The sequence below is a fragment of the Meles meles genome, chromosome 14 (assembly GCF_922984935.1).
Source record: "Meles meles chromosome 14, mMelMel3.1 paternal haplotype, whole genome shotgun sequence".
NCBI lineage: Eukaryota > Metazoa > Chordata > Mammalia > Carnivora > Mustelidae > Meles > Meles meles.
The window spans coordinates 14,016,489-14,037,417 of NC_060079.1; the positions used below are offsets into that span (position 1 = coordinate 14,016,489).

A 20,929-nucleotide genomic window follows, 5' to 3' on the forward strand; every position below is an offset into this window, starting at 1 on the left:
CTCTTCTCCCTGGCAGCATCCAATATTTGTGCCCCAGGACGTCACCCTGCTGTGTATTTGAAACGTCAGTGTTGGTCTTGAAATTTTGGAAATTTTTTTTCTGTTATTAAATCATGATCTCAGAGTTTAGGAAATAGTTTTTACTCTTCGCTAGAAAAAAAATGTATTTTCGATAAGCAGAGGGAGAGTCGAGCAGTCTCATGGGCTTTTAAAAATAGTTTGGTACAAACCACTCATTGTTTTGGAGTTCATGATACATTTCTACCTGACAAAATAGTTCTAAGTCCTGTGAGGGAAGTAGTTTAGGTGTTTCTCAGAATTAGTAAAATAACCTAATAATCTAATATATAAATACAATTGCTGGTTATAATTATATCTATATTTGCTGGATTATAATGGCACCCCTGATCTGGACATAATTGTTAAAAAAAAATGCTTTTCCCTTCAGAAAATCTGTTGTGGTTTGAAGACCTGTGGTCAAAAGGGCATAAGGAGAATAGAGAGGGAAACTTCTCTTAGCGTGGAGGTGTATGCTTAACCAGGTAAAGACACCGAAATTCCGAATTTTAACAAATAGTAAAACCTATTTAACATCCAGGAAACCAAAGTAAATAGCGATTTCTAAACAACCCTGAAATCCTTCATAATATTATGTATCTACTGATTCCTAGCACTTGGAAAAGACAGGTCTTATCTTCTTTATCTTCTGACCCCCCACTGCAGCCAGACAGAAGAGAGGTGTGAGCGTGTTTGAGTGTGAGAGTGTGTATGTGTGTGTGTGTGTGTATGTGTGTGTGTGTGTGTGTGTGTGTGGAGGGGGTGGGGGGAGAGTGAGGGAAAACAGCTGAGAGGGAGGACACAGCCCTGGGGCATGGCTGGAGAGGATATATCAGAGAGTTATGATTTCCGCACAGTCAGTTAAAGAAAAGAGTGCAGAACATTTCCACATAAAGAGAGCAAGGGGGAAGGGAACAAAGGATGCAAAAATGCAAAATCCGGAAGAGACAGAGAGCAAACATGTAAGAGAGGTCAAATGTTGGTTTTACTTGGACCACCAAACCAGCTGACGGCCATAGCTGAAAGCGAGGCAGAGACCTGCAAGGATAACGTTTCCTTTTTATTTGTTGAGTGGAGGCCGTCCTCACTTCTCCCGTCGCAGCGTGTTTGCTAGACCTCTGACTTTGCAGCCAGACTGCACAATTTCGGGAGCAGTCATCTGCCAGGTAGAGCACAGGATGGAAGGGCGGGTCGGGGAGCAGCGCTGGGTTCCCGGCACGGCTGCTCTGCTCCATACACACCCACAGCGGGTTCCTTCCTGACCATCACCGACCATCTCTCATCTCCTTCTTGCAGCCAGCTTCCACTTGGCCGCCTGCCAGATAAGGAATTTCATAAAGACGGATGTTTGTTTTGTCTGTGGGTCTCGAAACAAAAGGGTACTAGGGAATGTAAAAATGTTTCCCCGAAACTTTTTTAAAAAGTCTGTAGTAAGAGTCTGAGAAGTAATGAGAAAAAAAATAAGACTCGCAGTTTGTGTGGGTGTTTCTTCTTAGGTAGTAAGTCGTGTTTACTTTCTGGCCTCGCAGCGGCAGAAATGCCATACGAACCTTCACACTTTGTAGGACCATCTGCAGGAGCACGCGCCCGGGTGCCCGTGTCCTCTCAGATTCCCCGCTCTTCTGCACCTAATGATTTTTTGGGGATCTCTCCTCCCCTGTGCTATTAACTGTTGAAAGGAGGGGCTACTTAGTAATTCTACACCTGTTCAAGTCCACGCCTATCAACTTGCTAAGCTTCCCAAACAAGTGCGGGGTAAAGCAGGAGAACATCGGAATCGGGCTGAGTTGGCCGTGGCTGCTGCTGGTTTGGAGTTGGGCTTTTTAGGTTTTTGTTCAGAGTCTCGAATGTATCTCCTACGATGGCAGTTGATGACAGCAATTTATATTCCAGAACGAAGAACAAACTAAATTCGTCTCAAAATGATTATAAATCATCAAGACGGAGCAGCCTGCCACCTGAACTGCTCATAGGAAATGACATTAGAGGGAGACTTCAAAGAAACTTGAAAAATTTGGAACCCATTCACCTGAGGCGCCCGAAAAAGAGACCTTCCATATTTCCAGGTAGGAATTGTTTAAGTTTATGCCTGCCAGTAGGGGAAAAAAAAAAAAAAAGACTGTATTTCATTTATTACGATCAGCTGTGTTGCATTTAAAATTAACTTGGGACATTCGAGAGCTTAAAGTCACCAGATAAATATGTTTGAATGTAAAAAATAAAATGACTCCTCGATCTGAAAACACACCCTTCTTCTTCCTTTTCTTTTCCTTGTTTATTGTAACATCTTTAAGGATCTGTAAATAGGCAGCTATTTTGTAACTTGTCAGTTGCGGTGGAATCAAGGAACTGCTTTGCTTGCAATCTGGAAGAATTCCATGCTGCGTTTCATTCTCTGGCATATTTTCTTTATTTTGCAAGATTATTGGATTGTTGAGTGAAGCTGATGTTTGTGTGCACCAGAAATTAACACCATTAAATACTCAAATGCATGCTTCAAATTCCTGTCTTGCATCAGAGCCTAAAACCATTTGTAGTAAAGGGCTCAATTAAACAATGTGGATGGTGAACTGCATTACAGCACGGAATACTCAGGGATCTTGGTCTGGATGAAGGGACTCTCCTGTCGGCTTCAGGTGTCCGTGCTGGGATATTACATAGGTGTAGATCATTTGATGCTTATGACAGTGACCCCTAACTGAGGTATCCCTGGAGAGTGATCACTGGAGAGTCTGAATTATTTAGTCAATTTCATTTCGGTGCTATTTGCATTGGAATTTCCTGGAGAAACTACAAGTGGCCTTTTTTTGTTGTGATTGATCTATTGAGAGTCTGGACAGAGGATAGATTAGACCCAACTGCCAAGGACCAACTCTGTGATGCTAGAAAACAAAATCAAAATTCAATCAGGTTTTACTTCATAAAAATGGAATTGACTTCCCCTAACAGCTGAGTCATTATCCTGCTTTAGGAAGTAGCTGGGAGATGATTTAGAAGCATGGGGACTCAAGGCCACAAGCTGAAAATTGCATTTCTGAAGCAAGCTGTTGTTTTCATGAATTTCTTCTTGGTTCAGTGATGTGGCTCTGGTGTCAAACTCTGCTGCAGAAAAAAGCGAAGCCCAGGCTAGAGTGGGCCAGAGGGGTGAGTCTTGTAGTGCAAATGAAGGGACAATGTGAAAAATGTTGTAATTAAGCACAGAGGGGTCTGATGTGTCTTAAAAAACCAGCCACTTTCTGCCTGTTCTCTTTGATCCCAAGGCCCCGAGGAGCACAGGACAGCCTTGTCATCCTGAAGTGGCCTGAGGAAGCAAATCCTGTTGAGTTGGTTTGCTAGCATGTCTTTGGGAACATTCTCCCATACCTTTTCTTTCCCTTCTGCCTTTTGCTCTCTTTGGTTTGACATCACCTGGTTTATGTTATGATGCACCCTGCCTTCCTCTACCACCACCCGCACTTACTTCATGAAGGCTTCTCCTTTCCGGGAACACCCAGACACGGGGGGCCCTCACCTCCTTCCGCCGCAATTCCCATTCGTCTTCCCTTTCTATAAGGTCATCTCAGCTACAGCTGCAGAACTGTGGGAAGACTCTTAGCTTGGACCTCACACAGGTTATCCGTTCTGAGATCTTGAACTGTCATGATTAACAACAGGGTGGTGTTGTGAAAAGGGCCTGTGCAGAGGGGAGCTGAGTTCTAGTCTAGACTGTGTCCCTTGGTGGCTGTGTGTTCTCTGAGGCACCTCTCTGACCCTGTGGCCTTTAAGTACATTATTTATGTCTGCCCCCTTTTCTCTCCTTGGGGACCATAGCAGGACATAGGATCTTCTCTTCCTTCCAACATTTCACTCAGGGTCTTCAAATGACAGGTGAGAGAATCACCTGGCCAAAGTCTGGACAATATTGGCTACTTGATGTCTACATCCCTCTTTGATTAAACCATGAGTCCATTGTCACGTAGGTTGTCCTAATTTCCTTTTGCAACGGATGACTGCACATCCCACCAACGCTCCTAAGTGTCACCGAAACAGAAATGTACAGGGATTGTGATGACTATTCTCTCTTTCTGCTGCTATGCAGCTACACATAATGAGCCTAGGTGATGCATGTGGGACCTGAGAGTCAGAGAAACTCAGCTGCATCTCAGAATTAGCAGCTGGCAAAACCAGGGCTCAGACCTGGACGTTTCGACTCCGGTGTTGAAGCTGTTTGTCCTCGATTACACTGCACTCCATGTCAACTGTTGTTGTCATTTGTCTGATGAGATTCAGGACTGGAAGACATTTTGGCATGCCACTTAGGTTCACTCTGACCCTTATGAATGCACAGACGTACATACCCTCCATCTCATGTCTCATGGGCTCAGTCGTGCACTCTAATGGTTGACTGGTTGATCAACTCATCCGTTCGTTCATGAATTATTTGTTTAGTTCTTGCACTGTGTTGGGAATAGACTTTCGAGAATCTGTCTGCCTAACACCCTTCTCTTCTTCGCCCATTTCTCCTCTAAGGGCCATCTCCCACTGCAGAGAGTCATCCACCCAAGATGCAAGTCTGGGGTTTCATTCCCTTGAACAGAATTCTTCAGTGGTTATCACCATTCTTAGGATAAAGTCCAAACTCCTTAGTGTGAAGCATAAGAGACTGCATAATCTGGCCACAGCTTCCCGCCCTTCATCTCAACCTTCCCCTTGCATCTCAACCAACTCAGTCAACTTCCAACCCCCATGACCCATCATGTTTCCTCTTCTAGAATACCTTAACTGCATAGTGTCACCTAATTCCCACATTAGCTTTAGGTGTCAGCTTGACATCCCTTCTTCTAAGATTCCTTCTCCCGATCTGGGTTAGGTCGACTCTGTGTCCTTCTTCTCTTCAAAACACCTGGACTTTTCTCTAGCACAGCACTTATCACACCGTATTGTAATTGTCTGTTTACATGTCTGTATCTCCTACTAGCCAGTGAGCCATGGACCATATCAGTCTCATTCACCATTGTATCCCTAGTACCTATCACAATGCCTGGCACATACTATGTGTTCAATAAATATTTATTCAATTGACTCAAAATGCACTGCTCTGAATTAACTCTTGGCATACCTTGTTTTCTCTGTCTTCGTCCAGACTCTCTTCATGCCATTCTCCCTTACCTCCCAACACACACTTACATTCCTATTATACCCTGTGCTTCATTCTCCACCCGGGCTTCAAAGTCCGGTTAAAATCTTCTATCCTCTGCAATCACCTGCCTTTCTTCCTCTGGCTTGTGTTCTCCTTTATGCTTGCCACTTGGCCTCAGTACTGCATAATGCTGGGGAAAAAAAAAGAAAAGAAAAGAAAAAATACTTCCTGGCATTTTGTTCAGTTGTCTTAGGTTCTGGCTGGGTACAGTGATCACTTTGTCACTTTGGGGCAACTGTTGAATTTTTGTTTGGATAGAAACTCTTGGAAAATGGGGACTGTACCTTATACGCCCTTGCATGGCCCACTTGTCCAGGAGAGGGAATTGCACATAGTAGGTGTTCAGTCAACATCTGGTGGTTAATTAACTACTTAGCCATGAAGCTGGGTCCATTCTGTAGGGCCTGAGTCTAGCTCCAGGAAAGCACTAGTTGGCAGCTAGAGACTGTCACAGGGAAAGATCTTTATACTGACTTTCATCATGTTAAGAGCTCCTATTGGGGGAAAAATGCAGGTGTCCCTTGCCTCAGTGTGTAATTCCCTCATTGAAACATGTATGAGGATTCTGCTCTACACCAGGACCTTGGGGAGATAGCAGAAAATACCAGTTTCCGGTCTAGGTGGACAGGAAAGAATTTTCCTGGATTGGTGCCTTGCATGTTGCACAGCTCGGTAAATGTCTCTTGAACAAAGGGACTCAGAGCACTGAATCATTAAAAGGAAAATGATGTGCTTAAAAATCATACTTACACACAAACATTAAATACTAACCATTTTTTTCCCCCTTAAAGAAGCCTCAACAATAGAATGCTAGTTCAAGCTGAAGTTCTGCAGTTTCTCCAGGGTCTTCCCAGGCCCAGTGTTGAGAGTGTATATCTCTCGCAAGCCCCAGCCTGGTCTCCCCCTCCTCCTGAAAGAACTCCAGGGGCTCCGCAGCAGTGGGCTTCTGCTCCGTGAAAGAAAGGGGAGAGAGAGAAGTGGTCCTAACATAGACCGTACCCATCAGCATGTCAGATTGAAATGAGCATCTGCGTCTGCACCTGGAAGCCAGTGGGGCTCAGGTGCCAGGTGTAATGGGCCATTCCCTCAGCCCTCTTAAGCAAACAAGCTAGCTTGTATAATCAGCTAGTTCTTAAAATATCTTACTGATTTTTACAATCATCTACTGTGAAAAGCAAGCACTCGTCTGCTTGGAGGAAACAGGCAGTTCCACGTACTTCCTCATTGCTTAGTCAGAGGACAAGCGTGGTGGGGACAGCTTAGGGCCAGAGGAGTAGGGGACTCTGGCCAGCACTCACCAGGCAGGTACAAATCTTGATTCTCATTTTTAGCTTAACCTCATTCAAAACGCATGTTGTTGTTGTTGTTTTCAAATTCATGATCTGAAAAAAAGTCATTCAAAAACATAGTAGTTTTATAATCAAATAGATTGTGAACATTCCTAAAGGAAAACTGCTTTTCTCATTTTCTTGCCGAGTGTAGGTTTCTAATGGAAACACAAGTTAGCCATTAGAATGATGGCACGGGGATGTTTTCCGCTTCCCTTACGGTGGCCAGAAGGAGACTGAGGATGGGCAGTTTGATTCAGTAGAAGACAGTCAGCAAGCATGCCTCCTCAAGTATTGTGTTCTCTGTTAGGGCTCTATCACCCCGGAACCCTGCCGAGTACTGGCTTTGGTGACATTTCAGCAGAGCCTTCCAGGGAGGGGGCTCCTTAGAGATGTTCTATAAAAAACTGCATGTCCCGTTGTCATCAGGGGCGAATAGGTTCAGTGGCTCCACTTGCTAATGACAGGAAGCATACTTCAGACGCCTCAGTATTCCCCACAACACCCACCAGCACGCTTTGCATATGCTAAGTGCCTAAGAGATGGCGAAATAGTCCGGCGAGGTGGCGGACGTGCAGTAATAAACGTGTCACGACCCCTCTGTGGGCCACACCCCTGCCCACCTGGTCGGGTAACTTTGTCCAGCAGCTCCTTCCAGAGTAGATAGTGCTCAGGGGCCAAAGCATAGGAAGCCTTGGAAGCAAGAGTTTGGGGGCACCCGGGTGGCTCAGTCATTTGGAAGTCAGCGTTTGGCTTGGATCATGATCTCAGGGTCCTGGGATTGAGGCCCGCCTCGGGTTCCCGGCTCTGCGGGGAGTCTGCTTCTCCCTCTGGTCTTCCTCTGATACCTCCTCGCTCATGTGCTCTCTTTCTAATGGATACATACAATCTTAAAAAAAAAAAAAAAAAAAAAAAGCAAGAGTTTGAGCTATTTTTTTTTTTTGAAGATTTTATTTATTTATTTGATGGACAGAGATCACAAGTAGGCAGAGAGGGAGGAGGAAGCAGCCTCCCTGCTGAGCCAAGAGTTCGATGTTGGGATCTATCCCACCGCCCTGAGATCATGACCTGAGCTGAAGGCAGAGGCTTAATCCACTGAGCAACCCAGGCACTCCTGAACTTCTATTTTAGTCAAGGAATTTCACAAAGTAAATATCTGCCTCCCAGCTGGGTTCAAGTTCAGATCCTCCCTCTTACTAAATGAGTGAAGTCAGTTGACCTCTCAGAACTTATTTCCATCTCTAAAATGGGAATGAAAACACCAGTTTCACGGGTTGCGTTGAACTCCAGTGAGATAGCGCATGACTATGAAATGATACATATAACTGCGGTTGCTGGTGGGCTCTTATTCTTTGGTGGTAGTAAAAGTATGGTTCTTCATAATTAGTGCTTTTCTGATTACTAAGTGGGTAGTAGGTATGATTGTAACGCTTTTGCAAATCTTCATGGTTGGCAAGTCCTCTGAAGTTGTATTTGGACCATCTCCTAAGGTAAATCCTACATAATGAGACACTAGCAAAAGACCCATTAATTTTAAATTTCTCATAGAAAGAGGAGGATGTGGAAGGGCGCCTGCGTGGCTCAGTGGGTTAAAGCCTCTGCCTTCGGCTCAGGTCAAGTTCCCGGGGTCCTGGGATCGAGCCCCGCATCGGGCTCTCTGCTCAGCGGGGAGCCTGCTTCCTCCTCTCTCTCTGCCTGCTTCTCTGTCTACTTGTGATCTCTGTCTGTCAGATAAATGAATAAAATCTTTAAAAAAAAAAAAAAAAGAGGATGTGGAAACTCTTCTTTGTGATTCAACATCCATGTATTTTCTCACCAGGAATCATTAAACTTGAATGTACTGTCATCTAAAGCCTCTGAAAATTGTTTAAGATTAGAAACATAAGTGTTAGGGTTTTACAGACTTATGTGTAGCCCTGTGGTGTTTAATATTCTTTCCTAATTTTGTTGGTGTAAGGCCTTGCTTTTGGAGACTCAGCCTCTAACTCTTTTTTGAACTAAAATTTGGAATAGGAAAAGTAATCGATATGCACTTAGATTTTAAAAAATTGCTTCTACTTTTGTATCAACGTGGATGGGACTGGAGGAGATTATGCTTAGTGAAATAAGTCAAGCAGAGAGAGTCAGTTATCATATGGTTTCATTTATTTGTGGAGCATAAGGAATAACACAGAGGACATTAGGAGAAGGAAAGGAAAAGTGAATTGGGGGAAATCAGAGGCGGGGACGAAGCATGAGAGACTGTGGGCTCTGAGAAACAAACTGAGGGTTTTAGAGGGGAGTCGGGTTTGGGGATGGGTGAGCCTGGTGGTGGGTATTATGGAGCACTGGGTGTGGTGCATAAGCAATGAATCTTGCAACACTGAAAAAATAAAGTAAAATTTTAAAAAATTGCTTCTATATAAGATTATGGATGAACTTACAACTTGAAATTAATCTTAAATATTACTTTAGACTTCACAAACTTCCTGAGTGTCAACATTTAACATTTTGACTTTAAGTATCTAACAATATTTATAGCATTTCTTATTAAAAACTACTGGTGCAACAAAAACAGGTAACCTGTTTACTTAAATAATCAAATTTATTTATTGGATAAGTTTATGCAAGGGGATGAAGTTTTGTTCTTATTTTGCTTTGTTGTGTTTTCCAAAACGAAACAAAAAAGCCTCTAATGAGATTATGAGTGGTAAACTAATTTTAAGGAAAACAAAAATGCTGAGCCTGTAATATTTATATACATGATTTATAAGCAAGAGGAAATATGTTTTACCTTTATGCAGGAACTGATAGCACACTCAGCATAAGGGGGAGGCATTAGATTTATACTTCCATGTCAGGCTTTTCTTTCGGTCCTAAAAAAGAATAAAAAATAAAAATAAAGGTTTCTGAATTCAGGATTTACTAAGTGTATGGGAAAGTGGCTTCAACACCTCTTTTCTAAAAGCAGGTACTTTCCATTTGTTGATCTACAGCAAATATATCACTTTACAGATCTAAGAGTTTCCATACACTCTTTTCCCCATTTTCAAATAATGCTCTAAATATGTATTCCCATCTAGACTAATGAAAAGATTACATATGCTTACGTCCTTGTAAGTTGGTGTTTACTCGATATACTTTAGTGATGATTTTTAAGCCTTTTTTATCTGTTTGCATAAATGATGTATTTTTTCCTATTAATGACATTTTAATTTTTTTTATTATGTTCAGTTAGCCCATGTATAGTACATTGTTAGTTTTTGATGTAGTGTTCAGTGATTCATTAGTTATGTGTGACACCCAGGGCTCATCACAACACGTGCCCTCCTCAATACCCATCAGCCTGTTTTGATGAGCACTGAGTGTTATACACAACTGATGAATTGTTGAACACTGCCTCTGAAACTAATGATATGCTACTTGTTGGCTAATGAATTTAAATTAAAATATAAAATAAATAAAGTACTTTCAACAGCTATTTAGGGTGGAGATGACCCTCTAGGTAGTCAGTTACAGGAGAAATCATCATACCCACATGCTTTGCTCCCAATACTTTGGGACTATCTACCTATCAAAAGGATGTTTGCCTTCAGAATTTAATTAGGATACCTCCAGGTTTTCTTTAAGATCGAGAAGGATATAGATTTGGGAGCAGGGGTTACAAAATAAGATGAACTAGGTAGTTATTTCCTGGAGGTGTGCTCATACAAACTCTCATGACACGATGGCCAGAGTATTTTTCAGTCACGATTTTAAAAACTTTCCATCCCAAGTAGGTCATGCAGTTTAACTTTTCTTGTGCTGAGCTGCTGATTGTCAGACGTATCTCTGAACCTCCTGGAAACATCAGAGGTACATTCAGTTGGACCTCTGAATGTCCCAGCATCCAGAGCCCGGAGACGGGGGCCACGAGGATGGTCATTAGATCGGATTCACTGATGGCACTGCTCCACTTTCAGGTGTCACCCTTCTCTCCCCACCCTGACCTGTAGGAGAGACTAAAGGCATCTTAATGGATCATTGACGCTAGATGGCATTTTAGAGTAATCATGGGCAAGAAAGACACAATTTCAAGAAACATTCCTTAGTTTTAAGTATTGAAGTAGGTGCTTAAGGGTAACTGGAAGGTAGACATGAGAAAGACTACAACATCTGTACAAGAAAAATCTGAACTCTCTTGCTAAGGGAATGTCTGTTAGGTGTAGAACACAGTGCAAGGAGTGGGCGGTGGTTAAGACATGGATACATGGTAATTTGTTCTCATATCTAATTTTTTGCTAGGAGAGCAGGGCGCATTAATTTGGACACTCAAGCTTCTCTGGCAACCAATACTTAAGCCTCCCTGTTGTCCCAGCTGATGGCCATAGTGACACCATGTCACCTGGCACAGAAGCGCTAATTGACAATGAAGCATCTCCCAACAGGAAAGTCCCAGGGAACCTTAATTCTCTTCTTCCTCCTCCTCCTCAGTTTCTTTGCTGGGCCTTTGTTCCTTTTTGTACTTTGCACCTCTTTTCAGAGCCCTCTAAAAAACAGCCAGGGGGGAAGAGTCTTAAGGTACCATGTCTCCATGAGGCTCAACTCAGCAAAGTTTCCAGACTTTTGAGATATTTGGACTCCTGTATAATGAGAGGAATACGAACCTAACCAATTTAGGGCAGAGTGTGGGGGCCAGGCTACCCATCTCCAGGTCCTAATCTCTGCTCAGAATGATAGGATAAATACCCAGCCACCTCTTGGGTCTTTCTTAAAATAATACCAATGTGTAGTGAACTGAATGTTTGTGCCCCCACCCCTAAATTTATCCCCCGTTGATCATATTTGGAGGCAGTTAGACCATGAGAGTGGGACCATTATGAATGTGCTTAGTGCCCTTCTAAGAAGAGATGCAAGAGAGATGATCACTCTCTGTCATGGGAGGACACAGCAAAGGCAGTCAGCTACAAGCCTGAAAGAAGGTCCTCACCAGACCTCAAATCAGCTAGCACCTGACCTTAGACTTCCAAGTCTCCAGAAGTGTGAGAAATGAATGTTTGTCATCTACGCTACCCAGTCTATAGTAATTTGTTATGGCAGCTGAAACTGGCTAAGCCTCAGTGCTTCTTAGGAGCAGTCAAATGGATGAATGAGGAACATTTAAGCCCTTAAAAATAAAAGCTTGGAAAAAATACAAGTAATATTATAGGATACACAGAAATCTAATGAATAAAAGTTAATGAATATTGTACATTATACTTAAGGCTGCACAGGAATTGCATTATTCAGATAGAGGGTCAACTATACCTACTGTACTTATTTTCTTTCATTATGGAATCACACGCATCTCAAAAGAAATATTGCCAAATATAATTAATATTAACAAAGATGCCACAAACTACTACCTGATTATTTAAATAGAAGGCAATGCATTTTTGGAATATTGTCAACATCTCAAAGTTATGGCCTTGCACTTTGTCTTAATTTCTGCTCAATTAGGGCTTTGGTGTTTCAGATATACCCATACTGTTCAGTCAGTCCTTCTTCAACAAAAAGTAGGGGACTAAAATCTGTATGCTTCACCAAGCTTAACTAATACCTATAATGATAGAAGCCATTTTATTGGCAGTAAATCGGCTTCTGATTCCTACACCAAACACTCCCACACACACAAACGTGGATGGGCAGGAAGAGAGGAAGTGGTCCAGGATGATATTCTTCATAGACAACCTGAAATGAAAACACAAAATCTGTATCAAGGGGGAAGGATGGTAGCGGAGGAGGGGATGCAGAATAAATCCATCAGGAATTTGTTTAACGTACTCAACAGAGGGCGCTTAAGAAGAAAAAAAAAAAAAGCAAAAAGAAAATAATTGGACATCCACATAATACAGTCACTTCCCATGGCAGGGAATATGTGAGGTGGTTTTTATTTTGAAAATACCACTTCTATGGACAGAGCAAGATGACTTGTGGTTGTGAAACTGGGTTTGGAGTTGCCTTTGGGAATTTGGGGAGCGCCCTAAATGTTACTAATGGTTACAAAGAAGAGCAACCCAAGTGTCATGGTTGATTTAGTAAGTAATGGTTCCCTCTTTAGAAGGGTTTTCTTCAAGTTTCCAAACATTGAGAATTGTGATGTGTTAACACAGGATTGAATAGGTGAGCTAGGGAGAATAAATTTTTCTATATCATCCTTTCCCCCAATTGGCAACAAAGGATTATAAACGAACAACCCAACCACTGCCTCTGGGGGATTTATGGGACCGTGGATCAAGTGCAGGGAGAAGGTAGAGGAGGAAGATAGAGAAAGGAACCCCCAAAGAGTTGATTTTCTTCTCATTGTCACTCTCCTCCTTGAAAGCCTCCCTAGCTCAGTCTACATTATAGCTTTCAAAAAACAGTGTTAGGGCGTGCCTGGGTGGCTCAGTGGGTTAAGCCTCTGCCTTCTTCTCTGGTCAGTGTCTCAGGGTCCTGGGATCGAGCCCCGCATTGGGCTCTCTGCTCAGCAGGGAGCCTGTTTCCCCCTCTCTCTGCCGGCTTCTCTGCCTGCTTGGGATCTCTCTCTCTCTGTCAAAGAAATAAAATAAAATCTTTAAAAAAAATAGTATTAGAATCTAACTTAATTGTATTTGGACAGCAGAGATACAAATTACTAATATATGAAATTTTGTTTTCGGATGGAAGTATGGCATTGCGTGTTGCTTTCATTATATCTGAAAATACAATATGTACTTCAATCAAAAAAGGAAATACATTCTGTAGAAGTAGGTGAAAAATCTACTCAAATATCCACTATGTTCTTTTAGAAGCTAGAGTAGAGTGGTATAGTTTGGGTTTTCCTTCTTCAGAGTATGGACATTTAAGATGAACAAACACTATAAAACAGATTAGTATGTAAGAGTTGTGCACAAAGTACAGATTAGCAGCCGACTGGGATTCTACCCTTACCCGACAATGTCAGCTGTTATAATCACAAGGTACCATATTGTATGCTACTCATCCTGAGTGAGTGCTGGGCAACATCTGTTTAAATGTGGCATAATAAGCTGTTGCATATTTAGGAATTAAAATAAAAGTTAGAAAATTTCTGGGCACCTGGGTGGTACCCAGATTTCACCTCAGGTCATGATCTCAAGATGATGAGACCGAGCCTCATGTCAGGCTTGGTGCTGGGTGTGGGCCTGCTTGAGATTCTCTCTCTCTCCCTCTGCCCTGACCCCTCCCCTCAGCCTGGCTCATGCATACACACTTTTTCTCTCTAAAAAAGAAAAAAAATATATATATAATATTATATTATATATAGACATATATTACTATATATAATTATTATAATATAAATTATTATATTAGATTAGATTAATTATATATAATCTATAAATATAATCATAATATATACTATGATATGATATATGTGAATATAATTGTAATTATATTATAATATGTAACATATAAATGTTATTATATATTACATACTATATACATTATATATATATAAAATTTGAAAGGCAATGAATCTCGTTCAAAGTGCCAAACATCCCTCCAGTCAACATTTTTTTCCTCCAATCAACTTTTAAGGAATGTAATTAGGTGAGAAACATATCTCACTTTCAAAAATTTTTATTTCATTATTGGAAAAATGAGGAGAAGTGCACCCATTTTTAAGTCTTAAGTTTTAAGTTCATCAAGCCTCGCTCTTGCCAACTCTGAACATCAATGAGCTATTTCAGTTTGTCATCATGGTTGTTTTAACCAATGATCGGGCATCTTGAAAACCTGTGGCATTTCCTCAAAAGTTTAATTCCCTCTTGATTATTTACCTACTGATATGCCGTTGAGTCCAGGGGAGCCACTAATTTTTTCAGAGCTCACACTAAAAAGTGCTTGGTGGTTGTGCTGTTGAAGAACCTAGACAAGGAGATAGCTCATTTGGTAGTGAGCACAGTAGAGAATTGGAGAATTATTGAATTTGGGGCCTGTGAGAGAAGTCTCAGAATCTGATTCACAGCACTCGTGTCACAGGTGAAGAGATAACAGCCTACACAGACAGCTTACATTGGGTCTTCTGCTCTGCTTCTAATCTTCATGATAGCACCACAGAAACTCTACGGTCATTTTTTACAAACAGAGAGAGTGAAGAGAAAAATGACACAACTTTCCTTTCCACAGAGTGTCAGAGGCAAGCAATCCATACACCAACCTGCTTATTCAACCTCCACGTGTCCACCATTTTGTACACTGTGGTGGCGGGGCTGGTGGACAGGTAAGGTTGAAAGTTTTAAAAAGTACATGTCCCTCACAGTTGGTAAGACTCAACTGGAGTAGGTGGGAGTGAGTCTGATCTCATGCATGGCATTAAGATTTCAGCAGGCTTTATTTTGTATTCTCTCTTCCAGAGATTAAAAAAGACTCTTTCTTTGAGAAACACAATCAAGTGAGAGAGAAAATTTCAGTTTAAGGTAACTTTAGTTCAAGGAAGCACGCAGGAATGCTGATTCTCCTCAGGGGAAAACCTAAACCCTATATAAACATTTCCTTTCTAGGGGGAGAGGATCAAGGGATATGTTTCTTTTGAAAGGGAAAGGTCTCCTGAATTTCCAGTGCCCCAGTGGACTGAGATTTGCTACTATTCCCTTATGACACTGAGGAAACTGAGACATATGGAATTTCGATATTCATTCAGCACAAATGACTTTGATTTAATATTAGAAGGTGCTGTTCTTTTTTAAAAATTTTTATAAGATTTATTTGTTTATTTGACAGACAGAGATTACAAGTAGGCAGAGAGGCAGGCAGGGGGCGGGGGAAATGAGGCTCCCCACTGAGCGGAGAGCCCAATGCGGGACTCGATCCCAGGACCCTGAGATCATGACCTGAGCCACCCAGGCGCCCCTAGATGACTCTGTTCTTTAAAAGCTTTTACAGACACTCCTGCCCCATGAGATTTTTTTTTTCCAAAGTTTACTCTATCAGTATTCTTCAACCTCTAGTTATTTTGGTGGCTCTTTTCTCCTTTTCCTCTCCCCTCTATCCTTTTAAATTCCTTTCTACCACCATGTCCCCAGAGTTTTATCCTCTTCTCTTTCTATTATATAGACCAATTCTGATCTGTCCAGCTCTTACCCCTAAGCTCTTCTTTAGGCCTTTCATTGCATATCCAAAACCAATCAAGATGCTCATCAAAATCCAAGGGCCTTCTGAGACCACTTTCTTTCAGCTTGTGGTCAGTGTGAGAGTACATGAGAGCCACCTGCAAATCTTATTAAAATTAAATTGACATGTTAACTCATCAGTCTGGGATTGGCATAGGAACACGTGCTTTAATAGTCATGATTTGATTCCGATAGATCTTTAGCTCGCTCTTTGAGAAACTCTGTAGTCTAATTAAGATTCATCTCCTACAGAAGGCAGTTGGATAGATAGTAGGGGTTTTTACAGAGAGGATTTTTATTCGGAAGAAAAGACCTGGGAAGACCCACTGTGATTAAACATCTCCCCATCATTCTATTGCTCAGCCCTTCCTATGATATAAACCGAAGATCGCTCTTGTTAAAATCTCTGTCAGTTAAAACTTTGGTAGACTTATTAGCAGGGGATAAGACTCATATTTCCTGTCTTAAGAGGATTTCTCTTGTCAGAAACATGTTTGTATTCACTTGAACAGGCTCAGTGACCCATGTAGCTAAGTCATATAGAGGACAAAGCTTGCTCTGGGACAGCCCAGGGGATTTTGCTTACCATCTTCCGATGGTGTTTAACAGAGGACAGTCTTTTTGTTTTGCTTTGTTTTTTTAAAAGATTTTATTTATTATTTGACAGACAGAGATCACAAGCAGGCAAAGAGGCAGGCGGGGGGGGGGGAGGCTCCCCACTGAGCAGAGAGCCCAATTTGGGGCTCAATCCCAGGACCTCGGGATTATGACCTGAGCCGAAGGCAGAGGCTTTAACCCACTGAGCCACCCAGGTGCCCCTAACAGAGGACAGTATTAAAGGTCAGGAAGGAAGACCATTTGGGGTTAGAAGTTCCCCACTGTTTTATAATTTTAATATCCAGAGTAGTTTGTGATACATTTGTATTCATTAGGTGGCATTATTGAATAAGGGTAACTTTGTTTTCAACTCGATTTACGGTATAGCTGTGTCCCTTTTAAAAGATAATTTAAATACAAAAATCAGAAATTGAGCAGAGGGTCATTATAAAGTATGTAAATTGTCCATGTTATGAATTAATAAATTCTCTTCTAATGCATTTTAAATAATTTGTTTTACAAAAATGTGCGCACTTCTCAAAAAGATATCAACTCTGTTGTGTAAAGAAATACATATATCTATATTATTCCTTCTAATAAGTTTACTGTCTTTTTCCATGCTGTCATCTTTTTACCTGTATTCTTAGCTCTTTGAATTGAAGAGCTAAATTTTCTATTTTTGTGTTGCCCTGAAACAGTTATCCAATGATTTTAATCTATAGTAGGTACTCAGGAAAATGCTTATGTCCCACCCAGAGCTGTGCCATACTTTCCCCTCTTCCATTAGCTGTGCGTGAATCTAGGTAAGTAATTTAGCCACCTGTGTTTCCTAGAATATTCCCTGTAATGTAGAATCAAAATAGTAGGCACTGCCAAGAATCTCTCCTATTTTAGGACCCCTCTGGAGTTTAGAACTGCATCTCTGAAGTAGTTCTCTCCTCTACTGGTAGATTTTTCTTCTATAAAACATTGAACCCCACTTTTTAATTTTTTTTAAGATATTTGACAGAAAGAGATCACAAATAGGCAGAGAGGCAGGCAGAAAGGGGGCAGGAAGCAGGCTCCCTGCTGAGAAGGAAGCCTGATGTGGGGCTCCATCCCAGGACCCTGAGATCATGACCTCAGTCGAAGGCTGTGGCCCAATCCACTGAGCCACCCAGGCACCCCCACTTTTTATTTTTGATAGTGCGTCTCTCATGGCCTTTCTGCTTTCAGAATCGAGCCTCCACTTGGGAGGATGGCACTGAAGGCCCAGGAATCCTCCCAGTCAGGCCCCTGCTGAGATGAAAGGCTTCCTGCCTGCCCCTGCCCTTCCATTGCTGCTCCAGCCCCACTGACCACTGGCAGCTTGCTGGCCTGCTGGCCTTTCCCGGGTGTGGGTCTACCCACAGCCTTCCTCATCTGCCCACCATGCTTCTCTCTGTCATATTCTATTTCAGGGTTGAACTCAAAGATCACCGTATCCTTCAACCTGTTCCTAACAGTCCTACCCCCAGATAATTTAGTTGTCTCCCCTTTTGTCCCCTGGGTCTTTGCATATTGTACTATTATAGTATTTCATTCTGTATGTCTGTTGTTATCAGCGTGCTCTCTGCTCAGGCTGCAAGCCGTTTGAAGGTGGAAGCTGTGTAAACCATGAATGAATGAATGAATGAATGAATGAATGAATGAGTGAATGCTTTGCCTGTCTTAACTGCCTGGTTTGCCTTAGCCATCAGGAACAAGCACAGAGCTGAATGATTTCCTAAGAAGAAGTAGTCTCTTCTCGTATTCCTTCCCTGATGAAACTGGTTTCCTGTCTCCAACTCTCTTATCACCCAGACTTTGGTTATTTTACTCTTGCCTTACTCCATCCCTGTTCGACAAGATTTTTTGCTTATATTATTAGCTACTTTAAATCCTTCACAGATTTAATGAAGTGATAAGTGTCATATAATATCCTCTGAGCATTATCTGAGGTAAATCAATGTTTTTCTTTCAAGGGCAGCCTCCTTTTTCCACTTCTCCTTCCCCACTTACCGTATCCTGGGGGAAGCCCATGTCACCTCTTCATGTGTCTGTCCAGTTGCCTCACGGTTTTGAACCATCGTGCTTTACTAAATTTGTTTCGCTTCAGCATACACAATTGCCTACACTTACTTGACAGTTTCATTTTGACTAATACGGATCTACCAACTCAAAACTTGGGAATGCCCTTGCCTCTGGCTGGTGTCACCAGGTATGCGGCAAGAGTGGGGACTCAGAGGGTGTTTTGTGCAAACAATGTAGAAGAGTGAGGTAGAAAGAAAAGAGACTCAGCAAAAGGAACTCATAAAGTTGTCAGAGGATAAGAGTGAATTTCCTTTAATTATTACTATAGTAACAAGTATTATGCAACGTTTGCATTCAATAACTGGGTATAAAGTCTTATTCCTAAGAAAGCTGACTGAAATGGTGGTTCTTTGATGTATAGAATGGATTGTTTACCTGATGAAGCAGCATAACACATATCTCAGGAATAACCAGCTTTACAACTGACAGCAAACTCCTTAGGGCAAAGACTTTATATGTTTGGCACAATTACACTTATTGTACACCAGTGCTGTATAAATATTAATAACAGTTCCTCCCACACCTATTCCTGGCAGGTCCAGCCTTCCTGACTTGTCATGTCCATAATCAAATATGTATTTCCACATTAATCATTTGAGGTGTGGTGCGACTTTTAGGCTGGTTTCTCTGGGCTGGTGCCATCTTCTCTGGGCTTGCTGTGTGCTCTAGGTGACAGGGATATAGATAATTATCTGTGAATATCAAATAGCACTCTCTTCTTTTCCTTGCTTCCAAATCTCTTCCTTTTTCGAGACTGGTGACTTACGGAGTGAGCTAGATTTTCTCCTGAAGGTAAAGCAGTCACTTTTTTTGAGTTTGTCCTGGGACGTGGGCTTCATCATCCAGGCTGTATAACTAACTGTAACATTCTGACTTTGCACAGCTCACTCTGCCTCTCAGGGGGTCGGCTGGCGTGTCTGAAAGAGATCCTCCTGGGCTATTTGCAGATGTTATTTCTGGCCTTAAAGTTCTAGCGTACTGCCTATTTCCAGATGTAGTATCTCTGCACATTTACTCGGAAGAAATAAATGAGTTCACTTGTCCATCTTTCTACTAAATTTGAAAAAAATAAAAAAGGTGCTATTACTTACTTGATCTGTTGTCTGATTCTTTTTTTCTTTAAGAGGAATTTACCCAATATTGATTACACAGAGGGGAGTCATTATAGCAACAGATCTGAATTCCAAAGTACATACATGTAGAATAACCTAGCTATTTAATTATGTGCATTTTAAAAGAATAATAAAATTTAAAGTAATCAGAAAAAAAAATGGAATCTACTGGCTCTGGGAGACAAAGGTCTACTAATTGTGTGATTGGATGAACTCTGTCCCTGGTTTCTTTATCAGTAAAATGAGAATCTTATCTTTCTGTTTACCAAAGAACAAGAAAGGCAGTAAAGACATTAAGGTCTATTGCAGGTTTAAAGACACTATACAGTCTGACCGGGCCAATTTCCTGACTAGGGGATTGCCTGCACCTTGTCTGTTCACACTTTCTCTTTCAACTCTTCTCTTGACCTTTGCCCACTTTTCCTCCTGTCTGGAACTACCATCTCTGCTCCTGCAAAGTGTTACTTGTTGTTGCAGCAGCCCTCATCAGCCCACAAAATGATTTAATCTGTTGTTTCCATTAACAGCTTTTTCCCAAGGCCCAAGTTTATCTGCCAAAAGGGTAGTAGTTAAGACTCTACAAATTCTTGTGCAAACGCTTTTAATTTTACTCACCTTGTCTTCCTCTCTGATCAAGGAATTCCCAGTCTGCGAAGTTTTGTTTGTGCACACTGCGGTTTCCATGGTCCACTCAGTTAAACTGGAAGATTCTTTGGCCTAGGTCAAGATCAGGATCATTTTTACCTGTAGCCATTTTTGCTTTCATGACGTTTATTTTATTTTTTATTTTTTAATTTTATTTTTTCAGTGTTCCAAGATTCATTGTTTATGCACCACACCCAGTGTTCATTTCATGATGTTTAAATAATGGTTCAGGGAGGTGAACCCCAGTTAGGTGTATACCAGAGGAATACGGAGAGCTCCAGTTCAATGAAATCTTCACTGTCAGATAATCTTCAACACCTAACAGTAACTTTTGTGCTTCCCATTCATTGATTTATACCAATGTTAGTCTCACATTTAAATTACTAATATTATATATTATTGTGTGAATACGACCAGAAGCATCCACACTGTTTTTAAGTTCAGTATGTCTTATTTATCTTTCTGAATGCCTTTAAAAATGTGTACTTCTTCCATGGAGTCCCCAAATACTAATGTTGGCCTTTCCGTCATTGACTAGGATCACCTTGCCTAATTCCATTTTCATTCCTATATTAGTAGATCTTGATATGTTTATTGTTATGATTATGTCTCCATATTGACTCTTCTTTCCTCCCCCCCCCCCATGGCTTTTATTCATAGGAAACTTACACGCTGGATCATTCATTCATTCATTCATTTACTTATTCATTCATTCTGTAAATGCTATTTGAGTACCTACTACCTCCCAGGCAGTGCACTATTCCTTGCTCTTAAGTATCAGGACATCTGCCAATATTATGGATCCATCTA

General features: G+C 41.5%; 1 protein-coding gene across 4 annotated transcripts in view; it reads left to right on the forward strand.

Moving 5' to 3' along the window:
- FRY (FRY microtubule binding protein) overlaps window positions 1-20,929 on the forward strand; it is a 444,482-nt gene that overhangs the window by 101,811 nt on the left and 321,742 nt on the right. For 2 of the 4 annotated variants that reach the window (XM_045978033.1, XM_045978035.1), the window contains exon 1: window positions 1,789-2,123. In XM_045978033.1, the coding sequence (XP_045833989.1) occupies window positions 1,919-2,123 (205 nt within the window). In that variant the 5' untranslated portion in view covers window positions 1,789-1,918. Of the gene's footprint in view, window positions 1-1,788; window positions 2,124-20,929 lie in introns of those variants that run through there. The other 2 variants (XM_045978039.1, XM_045978034.1) reach the window with 2 other exon arrangements.